Below are 12,911 nucleotides of genomic sequence, written 5' to 3'. Positions count from 1 at the left end.
CACCCCAACCCTAGTGGAGAATGTTGCCCTCAGTATTTTGGCCACTGCTGACCTTTATGCAGAGATGCTACCCCTTCCTGCCTTTACACGTCATCCATTTCCTTGCTGCCATTTTGGGTCGGAAGAGGCTTTAGTTCCTATATACTATACGTACTACCACTCACTGGAGGTGGAGAGAGGACCAAGCCACAAGGAGACTACATCCTCTACAAAGAATTCTTGCTGTTGATAATTTGTGATTTTTCAAACTGTTTTTATAGAGCTGTAAGAGTTAAATGTCTTTTTATAAGCTGCATAAATAAAGTGTGAGGCTCATATTGAGGCTACTCTCTCTCTCTCTGTCTAGGAGACTCATATTGAGGCTACTCTCTCTCTGTCTAGGAGACTCATATTGAGGCTACTCTCTCTCTGTCCAGGAGACTCCTATTGAGGCCACTCTCTCTCTCTGTCCAGGAGACTCCTATTGAGGCCACTCTCTCTCTCTGTCCAGGAGACTCCTATTGAGGCTACTCTCTCTCTCTGACCAGGAGACTCCTATTGAGGCTACTCTCTCTCTCTGTCCAGGAGACTCCTATTGAGGCTACTCTCTCTCTCTGTCCAGGAGACTCTTATTGAGGCTACTCTCTCTCTCTCTCTCTGTCCAGGAGACTCATATTGAGTCTGTCTGTTTTATCTGGAGAGGAGACTCATATTTCTCTCCGTCTGTGTTCCAGGTGCTGGCTCTGTTTGAGGAGGGAGAGGAGACCATCACAGCCTTCGTGGAACCCATTGTCATCCTGCTCATCCTCATCGCTAACGCTGTGATTGGAGTCTGGCAGGTGAGACCCTCTCTTAGTGTGTATGTGTGTGGATGCATGTTCACCTGAAGACTCATATTGAGTGTGTATTTGTTCTCAAAATGTGTGAGGTATGATGTCACCGTGTGTGCATTTTCAGACAATTTACATTTGTATCCTTTGCTCACCTGTGTGCGTACAGTATTGCTCCTACCCAGCTGGTATTTGCCTGGAGCAGATAGCAGATGAGATGGTGCTAAAATACAAGGTATTATGGTGTGTCACTTAGGGTGAGGAGGTCATTATATAAAGTGTCCTTTATCCTATACGGAAACCATAACATCTATTTGGCTTTCGATCATCATGCGTTTCAGCAGGGCTTTATTGATGTACTTTATTGTTGGTCAGGAGAGACTTATCAATTGAAACCATGGAGCCCACGTTCAAACTACAGCCAATGCCAAGCTCTTAAAGCTTTTAAATAGCCTCGTTGGACATGTATTAGTGCCGAGACGATACCAGTATCGTGATACCCGTTAGTGTCATGGCAATGAAGCAAAACACAAGGCAGATTTAACATCTTTAGAAAAACAGCCCTAATGTTGGAAACAAACATCATTATGTTGTCAACCAGAGTCACATTTATTTATTTTCCAAGCTATAGCACACAATATTTTACATACAGCAGGTAATTAAAGGACCAAAGAGTTTGGTCTGCTTTGTGTTCAAATTTTTGCCATGGAAAGATACTGGTATACGTATGACAATGTACATATCTGCTTCTAGAGGCGCCAGTAAAACAAGCCATTTATGACGTGAATGCCATTTCTGTAGGACTTTTAGTCCGTGAATGATGACATGTTGTCTGCAACCTCTGGTCTCTTGGCCCTCCCACCCCTACGGGAGGGCAGCTTCCGCTCAGCTGTCCAAGCTCTTCTCTGTCCTAGTACCCCAATGGTGGAACCAGCTTCCCCCTGAATCTAGGACAGCAGAGTCCCTGTCCATCTTCCGAAAGCACCTGAAACCCTACCTCTTCAAAGAGTATCTTAAATAATCCCCCTCATCTCAATTTAATAATTCCTCAACCGACACTTACACTTCGTAGAGCTCCAAGACAGGATTGTGTCGAGTCACAGATCTGGGGAAGGGTGCCAAAGAACTTCTGCAGCATGTAAGGTCCCCAAGAACACAATGGCCACCATCATTCTTAAATGGAAGAAGTTTGACACCACCAAGACTCTTCCTAGAGCTGGACGCCCAGCCAAACTGCGCAGTCGGGGGAGAAGGGCCTTGGTCAGGGAGGTGACCAAGAACCCGATGGTCACTCTTCAGTAAAAGGCACGTGACAGCCCGCTTGGAGTTTGCCAAAAGGCACCTAAAAGACCATGAGAAACAAGATTCGCTGGTCTGATGAAACCAAGATTGAACTCTCTGGTCTGAATGCCAAGCGTCACGTCTGGAAGACGCCAGGCACCATCCCTACGGTGAAGCGTGGTGGCAGCAGGATCGAGGGAAAGATGAACGGAGCAAAGTACAGAGAGATCCTTGATGAAAACCTGCTCAGGACCTCAGACCGGGACGACGGTTCACCTTCCAACAGGACAACAACCCTAAGCACACAGCCAAGACATTGCAGGAGTGGCTTTGGGACAAGTCTCTGAATATCCTTGAGTGGCCCAGCCAGAGCCCGGACTTGAACCCGATCGAACATCTCTGGAGAGACCTGAAAATAGTTGTGCAGCGGCGCTCCACGTCCAACCTGACAGCGCTTGAGAGGATCTGCAAAGAAGAATGGGAGGAACTCCCCAAGTACCGCTTTGCCAAGCTTGTAGCATCATATCCAAGAAGACTCAATTCTGTAATCACTGCCAAAGGTGCTTCAACAAAGTACTGAGTAAAGGGTCTGAATACTTATGTAAATGTGATATTTCAGTTTTTTTTTAAACCTGGTTTTGCTTTTTCATGTTGGGGTATTGTGTGTAGACTACATTTTTATTTATTTTTCATCAATTTTATAATTTGGCTGTAATGTAACAAAATGTGGAAAAAGTTAATGGGTCTGAATACTTTCCGAATGCACTAGGTCATCTGCCTTTGCTATTATTTTCCATTGGACAAAAGATCTAACACACAAATGTTGGCTAAGGATTTTTTTTGCCAAACTAACAATGTCTTACTGTATTTAAATTATTTTATTTGATTTCAACTAACTAGTTTCTAAAATACAGCACAATATAATACACAATATTACATAAGAGCAGTGAGAGTGATGTTTATCAGACTGCCCATTTGATTCACACAGTGGTATGTGGTTGTCCCACCTAGCTATCTTAAGATGAATGCACTTAACTGTAAGTCGCTCTGGATAAGAGTGTCTGCTAAATGACTAAAATGTAAACTTGTCTTTGTTCAGTTCAGTCTGTAGATCTACAGACAGTTAGTTCAGTGTTAATTGAAGGTCTTTGAAAAGAAGCCTAATCAGAATAGGACCCTGAATAGAGCACTTTGGCCCTTGAGGGACGAGGAGAAAAAGGAGGGATGGCTTGGTAGAATAAGATGTTTTTATGGAACAATTTGAGAGGGAGCGAGCGAGAGCGCACTGGGTGAGATCAGTCTATGGATATTTAGCTTGTAGACATCGCCTTTCTAGTAGGTATTAATTTGGGATTTCATTCCAAGTTGACGGGAATATACAAACGCTGCACCATGGTACAAAATGGGTCTTGGGTAAAGCATCAACCTTTTGGCCTCTGTGTTGGTATTGAACCTGCCACTCGCTTTGTCCGTCTCATGCTCTCTCTTTGTGGTCCAGGAGAGGAATGCAGAGAACGCCATCGAGGCTCTCAAGGAGTACGAGCCAGAGATAGCCAAGGTGTACCGCATGAATCGCAAGGCAGTCCAGAGGGTCAAGGCCCGGGAAATAGTGCCTGGGGATGTTGTCGAGATTGCCGGTGAGTAGAGGCTGTCCCTGGTGTCACAAGTTGGGGGGAAAGGTCTTTTCAGTGGTAGTCTTTCTGTGTTCCCCCTCACCATGCATGCTTGCCCTTACCCAACACACACACTCTCTCGTGTGTAAGGCCCCATTTCCAGTGCTGGAAACATTGCTCAAAACTAAGTTACATAACAGCCTTTCCTCTGGGCCCACAGGTGCCAGCCAGGACCACAGCTGTGTGTGTGCATGCACGCTAAACTGCAAAGTGGCTGCGGTCGTCCCTGTTTTTAGGGCCTTATTTAAATTTCCACAGAATTTCCCTTGGCTTTTCCATGCTCTCAGTTTTACCACCTGGTCACTGCTGCTGGCTGTTTGTCAGCTATACACTCACTCACTCACTCACTCACTCACTCACTCACTCACTCACTCACTCACTCACTCACTCACACTATGCCCTCTGTCTAAAAGTAGTCTTGTCTGCTTCCAGAACTAAGTTGTCTGGTTCCAGAACATCTGTTTATCACACACACACAGTGCTGACATGGTCTCATAATCAAAGTGATTCGTTTTTTTAATTTTTATAACCCTTGACTTTGCCTCTCTAATGATCTCTCTCAGAAGCAGCAGCAGAGCAACGTCTTCGGGAGGTGGGATAAAAAGGGGTAGGATGGAGGGATTGAGACTGGAATCACAGTTTTCATTCATAATCACTGCACTGCGCACCTCACACCAGGGGAAAGGGATTGCGTGCTCTGAATGGGTAACGTGCTAGCTTGAATGAAGCCACCGCGTTATTGTCAGGTAGCATCGATTTGAGAATGAAATGACTTCAACCATTGACTGACTGAGGATTTCAGATGCGAGGCTGTTTTCTTTTTCCTTTTCGCCATCTTGTGTATGTTTCTGGTAGAGGGGGAGAGAGAAAGGAGGAGAGGTGGTGTAAATGACATGCCCCAGTGCCATAGGAAACACTCTCTGTGTGTGTGTCTGAGCTTGTGTATGCGTGTTGAATGTCAACCAGGCTGTGACGGGCTCACATTTAGTATTTATTAGGATCCCCATTACTCTTCCTGGGATCCTAAATGTACAATATAAAATCCACAATACCTGTGTGTGTGTGTGTGTGTGATTTTACTGCTCGCTTGAGTTACTTGATGTGGACGAGTTCCATGTAGTCATGGCTCTATGTAGTACTGCATGCGTCACATAGTCTGTTCTGGACTTGGGGACTGTGAAGAGATCTCTGGTGGCATGTCTTGTAGGGTAATTATGGGTGTCCGAGCTGTGTGTTTAGCTGTTTTGAATTGCCCGTTTAGTGCGATCAACACATCAATGCCTCTCACAAAGCCAAGTAGTGATGCAGTCATTCTCTCCTCTACTTTGAGCCAGGAGAGATTGACATGCATGTTATTGGCCCTCCATGTACATTTAGAAATGCCAGCTGTGCTGCTCTGTTGGTCAAGTGTAATTTGCCTATTTTATTTATTTATTTATTTCACCTTTATTTAACCAGGTAGGCAAGTTGAGAACAAGTTCTAATTTACAATTGCGACCTGGCCAAGATAAAGCAAAGCAGTTCGACACATAACAACACAGAGTTACACATGGAGTAAAACAAACATAGTCAATAATACAGTAGAAAAATAAGTCTATTTACAATGTGAGCAAGTGAGGTGAGATAAGGGAGGTGAAGGCAAAAAAAGGCCATGGTGGCAAAGTAAATACAATATAGCAAGTGAACACTGGAATGGTTGATTTGCAGTGGAAGAATGTGCAAAGTAGAGAGAAATAATGGGGTGCAAAGGAGCAAAATAAATAAATAAATACAGTAGGGAAAGAGGTAGTTTGGGCTAAATTATAGATGGGCTATGTACAGGTGCAGTAATCTGTGAGCTGCTCTGACAGCTGGTGCTTAAAGCTAGTGAGGGAGATGTGTTTCCAGTTTCAGAGATTTTTGTAGTTCGTTCCAGTCATTGGCAGCAGAGAACTGGAAGGAGAGGCGGCCAAAGGAAGAATTGGTTTTGGGGGTGACCAGAGAGATATACCTGCTGGAGCGCGTGCTACAGGTGGGTGCTGCTATGGTGACCAGCGAGCTGAGATAAGGGGGGACTTTACCTAGCAGGGTCTTGTAGATGACCTGGAGCCAGTGGGTTTGGCGACAAGTATGAAGCGAGGGCCAGCCAACGAGAGCGTACAGGTCGCAGTGGTGGGTAGTATATGGGGCTTTGGTGACAAAACAGATGGCACTGTGATAGACTGCATCCAATTTATTGAGTAGGGTATTGGAGGCTATTTTGTAAATGACATCACCGAAGTCGAGGATTGGTAGGATGGTCAGTTTTACAAGGGTATGTTTGGCAGCATGAGTGAAGGATGCTTTGTTGCGATATAGGAAGCCAATTCTAGTTTTAATTTTGGATTGGAGATGATTGTGAGTCTGGAAGGAGAGTTTACAGTCTAACCAGACACCTAGGTATTTGTAGTTGTCCACGTATTCTAAGTCAGAGCCATCCAGAGTAGTGATGTTGGGCAGGCGGGCAGGTGCAGGCAGCGATCGGTTGAAGAGCATGCATTTAGTTTTACTCGTATTTAAGAGGAATTGGAGGCCACGGAAGGAGAGTTGTATGGCATTGAAGCTCGCCTGGAGGGTTGTTAACACAGTGTCCAAAGAAGGGCCAGAAGTATACAGAATGGTGTCGTCTGCGTAGAGGTGGATCAGACTCACCAGCAGCAAGAGCGACATCATTGATGTATACAGAGAAGAGAGTCGGTCCAAGAATTGAACCCTGTGGCACCCCCATAGAGACTGCCAGAGGCCCGGACAACAGACCCTCCGATTTGACACACTGAACTCTATCAGGGAAGTAGTTGGTGAACAAGGCGAGGCAATCATTAGAAAAACCAAGGCTGTCGAGTCTGCCGATGAGGATGTGGTGATTGACAGAGTCGAAAGCCTTGGCCAGGTCAATGAATACAGCTGCACAGTATTGTTTCTTATCGATGGCGGTTAAGATGTCGTTTAGGATCTTGAGCATGGCTGAGGTGCACCCATGACCAGCTCTGAAACCAGATTGCATAGCGGAGAAGGTATGGTGGGATTCGAAATGGTCGGTAATCTTTTTGTTGACTTGGCTTTCGAAGACCTTAGAAAGGCAGGGTAGGATAGATATAGGTCTGTAGCAGTTTGGGTCAAGAGTGTCTCCCCCTTTGAAGAGGGGGATGACCGCAGCTGCTTTCCACTCTTTGGGAATCTCAGACGACACGAAAGAGAAGTTGAACAGGCTAGTAATAGGGGTGGCAATAATTTCAGCAGATAATTTTAGAAAGAAAGGGTCCAGATTATCTAGCCCGGCTGATTTGTAGGGGTCCAGATTTTGCAGGGTGGTCTATAGCAGGCGGCAACGGTGAGAGACTTGATTTTAGAGGTGGATTTTTAAAAGTAGAAGTTCAATTTTTTTTTTTTATGTACAGACCTGGATAGTAGGACAGAACTCTGCAGGTTCTTTGCAGTAGATTGCAACACCGCCCCCTTTGGCCGTTCTATCTTGTCTGAAAATGTTGTAGTTAGGGATGAAAATTTCAGAATTTTTGGTGGTCTTCCTAAGCCAGGATTCAGACACGGCTAGAACATCCGGGTTGGCAGTGTGCTAAAGCAGTGAATAAAACAAACTTAGGGAGGAGGCTTCTAATGTTAACATGCATGAAACCAAGGCTATTACGGTTACAGAAGTCATCAAAAGAGAGCGCCTGGGGAATAGGAGTGGAGCTAGGCACTGCAGGGCCTGGATTCACCTCTACATCACCAGAGGAACAGAGGAGGAGTAGGATAAGGGTACGGCTAAAGCTATGAGAATTGGTCGTCTAGAACGTCTAGAACAGAGAGTAAAAGGACATTTTTGGGGGCGATAAAAAAGTTTCAAGGTATAATGTACAGACAAAGGTATGGTAGGATGTGAATACAGTGGAGGTAAACCTAGGTATTGAGTGATGATGAGAGAGATATTGTCTCTAGAAACATCATTGAAGCCAGGTGATGTCATTGCATGTGTGGGTGGTGGAACTGAAAGGTTGGATAAGGTATAGTGAGCAGGGCTAGAGGCTCTACAGTGAAATAAGCCAATAAACACTAACCAGAAAAGCAATGGACAAGGCATATTGACATTAAGGAGAGGCATGCTTAGTCGAGTGATCATAAGGGTCCAGTGAGTAGAGGTTGGTTGAGGTCACAGCGATTCAGACAGCTAGCATAGGATGGAGGTCTGTTTTTAGCCACCTCGTGCGTTTCCGTCGGTAGATTTAGTGGGGTTCCGTGTGGTAGAAGGGATCAATTCAATTGGCCAAATAGATATAGTGACCCAAGAAAAATTGTCCGATAGACTTATTCAGATAGCAGCCGATAAGACAGCTAACGATTAGCGGGCCGCAGATGGGCTTCCAGGTAACGTCGCAACAGAGGTGCCAATTGGATAACTCCCTCGGGCAGATAACGTCGGTAGTCCAGTCGTGAAGGCCCAGTGGGGCTCCACATTGGCAGTAAAACGGGTCCGGATAGGTGATTGTAGGCCAGGAGTGGCTGATGGAACACTTCAGTTGGCTAGCTCCGGAATAATTGATGTTTGCTCCGGGATCGACCTAAGCCAATAGTAAGGCAATCTATGTTCTTCTTTGTGGTACTTGACCATATAACTGAGCAGTAGTCCAGGTGTGATAACTGTCCTGTAGAACTTTTTTGTTGATTGTCTGTGATAACATGCTGCTCTGATTTCATACCTCTCCCCATCTTAGCTACCGTTACATCAATATGTTTTGACAATGTCAGTTTACAATCAAGGGTTACACTAAGCAGTTTAGTCTCCTCAACTTGCTCAATTGCCACATTATTTACATTATTTAGATAAGGTTTAGGTTTTAGCAAATTATTTGTCCCAAATATAATGCTTTTAGTTTTTATATATTTAGGACTAGCTTATTACTTTCCACCTATTTTAGAACGGACTATTTCACTTGCTATGGAAGCTGACGTGTATAATGTTGAATCATCAACATACCCACAGGCTTTACTCAATACTAGTGGTAGGCCAGTAGTAAAACATTTTAAAAGTAAGGGGCCAAGACGGCTACCTTGAGGTATGCCAAACTACCTGGTTTACGTTATAGAGGCTTCTATTAAAGAAGACCCTCTTTGTTCTGGGTAACTCGCGATCCACGATATGGCAGATGATGTAAAGCCATAACATGTTTTTTTCACCAGCAGACTATGATCGGTAATGTCAAATGCTGCACTGAAGTCTAATAAAACAGCTCCCAGAATCTTATCAATTTATTTAAGCCAATCATCAGTCATTTGGTTTAGTGCCATACATGTTGAGTGCTCTTCCTTATAAGAGTACTGATAGTCAGTTTATTTGTTTACTGTAAAATAGCATTGTATCTGGTCAAACACCAATTTTTTTCCCAAAATGTTTATTAAGAGTTGGTAGCAGTCTTATTGGTGGGCTGTTTGAACCAGTAAATGGGTTTTTGCTATTCTTGTGTAACGGAATGACTTTTGCTTCCCTCCAGGCCTGAGGGTGCACAAGTTCCTGTAGGCTTAGATTGAAGAGATGGCAAATAGGAGTGGTGTAATGTGACATGAGCTATAAACATTAGTCGCTGACCAGCTTTTTTATAGTCAAATATTGGTATGGTCTGTTATTAGAATTAGAACAGTGGTCACCAACATTTTCTGAGTCAAGTCATTTTTTGCCGTCAAAAAGCAAGCATATAAAAAAATAAAATAAAAGTTACATTAGAAAGGCCTAATAAAAACAGTTCTGTAAGAAATTAGGTTTGTGCAGTAGGCCTAATACGTTATCACACCATATTGGCTATATGCCTGTCCTGACAATATTGTTCCTCTCAGACCATATTATATTTCAAAACTCGAGCTTTGATTACAAAATAGATCAGTCTGTGTAGCACTTGAGGCACAGCTAAGCACAAATTGAAATAATTTGCAAATACTTAGCTTTTTTTATTTTATTGGACTAATGCTACCTACATCTGATGGTCATGGTGCTTTCAAGACAACTGTGAACGCAGAAAAAAAACAAGGTCAAATCATGATGTCGAGTGATCTTCGGGTCGGCAAGTTGAAGGTCTAGAAAGATGCCAGTTTCCGACTTGGAATTCCCCGTTGGATGACTGTTCAAAACAATTAGGATCTCGTTTCTTATCTGGGTTCCCAGTTGTCTTGAATGCACTGAAATCAGAGATTTGAGTTCCCAGTTGTTTTGAGCACTGCATTAGTCTCAGAGGTTGGAGGGAGAGAGCAGCAGAGGGTCCGCTTCTCACGGTCCCTGCTCTTTCCTTCCTTTCCCCTGGTGAGACTGACCAGAGAGAGGTGACAGTCTTCCACCTGATGGCGAAACCCGAGTCACACCACATCTGCCTCATGCACAAATACATGTTGTTCCTATGACTGGAGAAAGTGAAATATTCCTTGATATTAAAATAGACACAACGTGTTGCTAATAATAATAAAAACACAGGGCTATCGATACTGGACTCCCGAGTGGCGCAGCGGTCTAAGGCACTGCATCTCAGTGTTAGAGGCATCACTACAGAGCCTGGTTCGAATCCAGGCTGTATCACAACCGGCCGTGATTGGGAGTCCCATAGGGCGGCGCACAATTGGCTACTCATTCCTTGCAGCTGCAGCGCAAGCAGAAGTAGGGAGAACTGCATTTTATGTTTTGTAATAGTGTTGAATAAAAACTGTTGACAGTGCTGAATAAACAAACAGCTGCTCTTTGCTGTGTTCTTTGACAGTCTCTCTTGTCATGATTTTAAAAGTTATGAAATCTTACTTAGGCTAGTATCAAACTTGGCTGTGGCCGGGGTCATGGAATCTCTGTAGGCACGATGATTTGAGCTATCCGATTGGCCAGCGCAGCAGGCACGCTCAATTTAAGCCACATGTCTCCTGGTCCACCAGGTAGGTGGCGTTTAGTCTTTTCAGACAAATTATATGGTTCAAAATGTGAACACTTTGCTTACCTGGTGTGCAGGGCTTCTAAATCAGCCTTTATCGTTGGTTTTTCTACAGAAATGTTTGGTGATCTACTACACATGCCTTGAAGATTGACCGTTTGGCGACCACTGCACTAGAACATGTTTTCTAACCAACCAAATTAGTTTGAATATCGAATATCAAAGCGTAAGCACTCTTTTAAAGCCTCAGGTGATACGAAAATCCAACTTTCAGAACGAGTCCTTGGCTAGCTAAAAGTCAACTGACAAGCTATCTAACTAGCTGTTTAGCTTGCTAGGACACCCACAAACTTGTTTTTAGACATATTAATCAGCTAGCTAGCAAGCTTCAAGTTATGCCAAATAACAGAATTGATGTATGTTACAGTAGCACTGCGTTGCAATGTGCAGAATGCCAACATCCCTGCCCTGAAAGCTGATCAGGAAAAGCTGATCGGGATACCTCTGTTATAACTAGCTCTACTGAGCTCAATTTGGAGAACTGATACACAAGCTGTACATTGTTTTGAAGCTTTGAATCTCTTTTAAAAAATTTATATAGCTCAGAATGTATGTTGGGGTCAATGTGACTGGTAATGATGGAGCAAGTCACATATGGTCCGTAACCATCCTTTGTAATTGTCCATCCAAGTTGTCAGTACCAGGTGGTTTGCCATTATTGATAGACAACCAATCATTTTTTCGTCTCTTCCACACTCACGTTATAGAATACTAAATTACAATGCTTGTCTTCATAATTTGGTCAGTTATGCATGGATATGAAGGTTCACAGTTTGTTGTTCCACCACCGGCAGAGCAGAGTTAACACACACACACACACACACACACAAGGAACATAATTGGGATATTTCCAGGCTCTGAGATCTAGCTACTCCGTTCCTGTTTATTATCTCCATGGCAATCTGGCATCTTTAAGCTGGAGTGGAGAGGGAACTATTTTCTGTTGAAATGGGGTGTGACCCCCGTCTGTCCCTGGCACCAGGGTCTCCTCTGTGGATGGCTTGTCAGAGTATCGCTCCTCTCTCTCAGCAGCTTTATATACAGTAGATGAATGATGACGTTCATTTAGTCTTGCCCACCCAGTCCCTGCTGACTGGCTGCTGAGTGGAGGGCAGGGCCCTCATACTGTTCATGCGAACGCACACATGCACTCACACTCACATGAAATATGTTAGTCTGTTAGTGGGCTGTGAGAGGACATAAGTTAAAGCTAATTTCCTACCATACCAGATACAGGATAGAGAGGCTTTCAGCTTGGTATAGTGTTCTGCATGTATTGCCTGAGCAGATGAAGATCAGAGGGATATCTACCCATCCCTTTTCTCTGGTTGCTAAGTGCTATTAGACACGAGTAAACACTCAGGGTTATGTATTTTCCCTCTCAAAAAGTGTCAGTATCTTGAGAGAGCCTATGATCCTGGCTAAAAACATGTTCAGAATTTGAGAAGATAATGGCGTGCAGTTACATTTCTTCTCTTGATGTGCACGTTGTTCATCTGTCTTTCCTTTCTTGGATGTTGGATTAGCAAGTGTCCGTTACAGTGGTGGTTCCATGGGAACTTAAGGCGAAGGGTAGAACAAGCGATCTGGAGGGATCAGAAAAAGGACATTCTCAACCACAGTGCATTTGAGGAGAGAGGGCAAAAAATCTATATATTTACACAAGTTTCCACCCTGCTTGCCTGGCTGGTTTCACATTATCTGAAGTGCCACGGTTGTGATTGTGGAACTTTCCCAGTTTTAAGATGGAAACTATACTCGACAGGCAGGGTCGTAGGAACTTTCAAGATACTTCAATCAAATAAGACCATCACATCAACCAGGGTTTGGTCTGATCAATACTTAGTTACAGGAGTGAAAGTAAAGTTAAAGCTAGAACCCTTAGTTGCTACATCCATTTTTGGACTTAGAAATGTAATAATATACCCATTTGATTCTTGAAGAATATAACTTTATAAATGCCTCATGAGCCTAGTTCAACTGTCACACTCCATGAGAACCCAAAATATATAAGTTTGTTTACAAACATCGGAGAAAAACAATGTAAATGTAAGCAAACACTGTATAGCCTCAACATGGTTAAAACTAATTTTGATTTCATGGATGGTCAGTCATTGCATCCATAGCTCTTTCTATGCATTTGAGTGGTTACATTTCTCCAGGCCCATCCC

General features: G+C 43.7%; 1 protein-coding gene across 2 annotated transcripts in view; it reads left to right on the top strand.

Annotated features, from left to right (window-relative positions):
- LOC139582974 (sarcoplasmic/endoplasmic reticulum calcium ATPase 1-like) overlaps positions 1–12,911 on the top strand; it is an 83,205-nt gene that overhangs the window by 22,154 nt on the left and 48,140 nt on the right. For both annotated transcript variants that reach the window (XM_071413509.1, XM_071413520.1), the window contains exons 4-5: positions 714–818; positions 3,589–3,727. In XM_071413509.1, the coding sequence (XP_071269610.1) occupies positions 714–818; positions 3,589–3,727 (244 nt within the window). The remainder of the gene's footprint in view (positions 1–713; positions 819–3,588; positions 3,728–12,911) is intronic.

The sequence above is a fragment of the Salvelinus alpinus genome, chromosome 1 (assembly GCF_045679555.1).
Source record: "Salvelinus alpinus chromosome 1, SLU_Salpinus.1, whole genome shotgun sequence".
NCBI lineage: Eukaryota > Metazoa > Chordata > Actinopteri > Salmoniformes > Salmonidae > Salvelinus > Salvelinus alpinus.
This window is presented reverse-complemented; position numbering and strand designations above follow the sequence as displayed.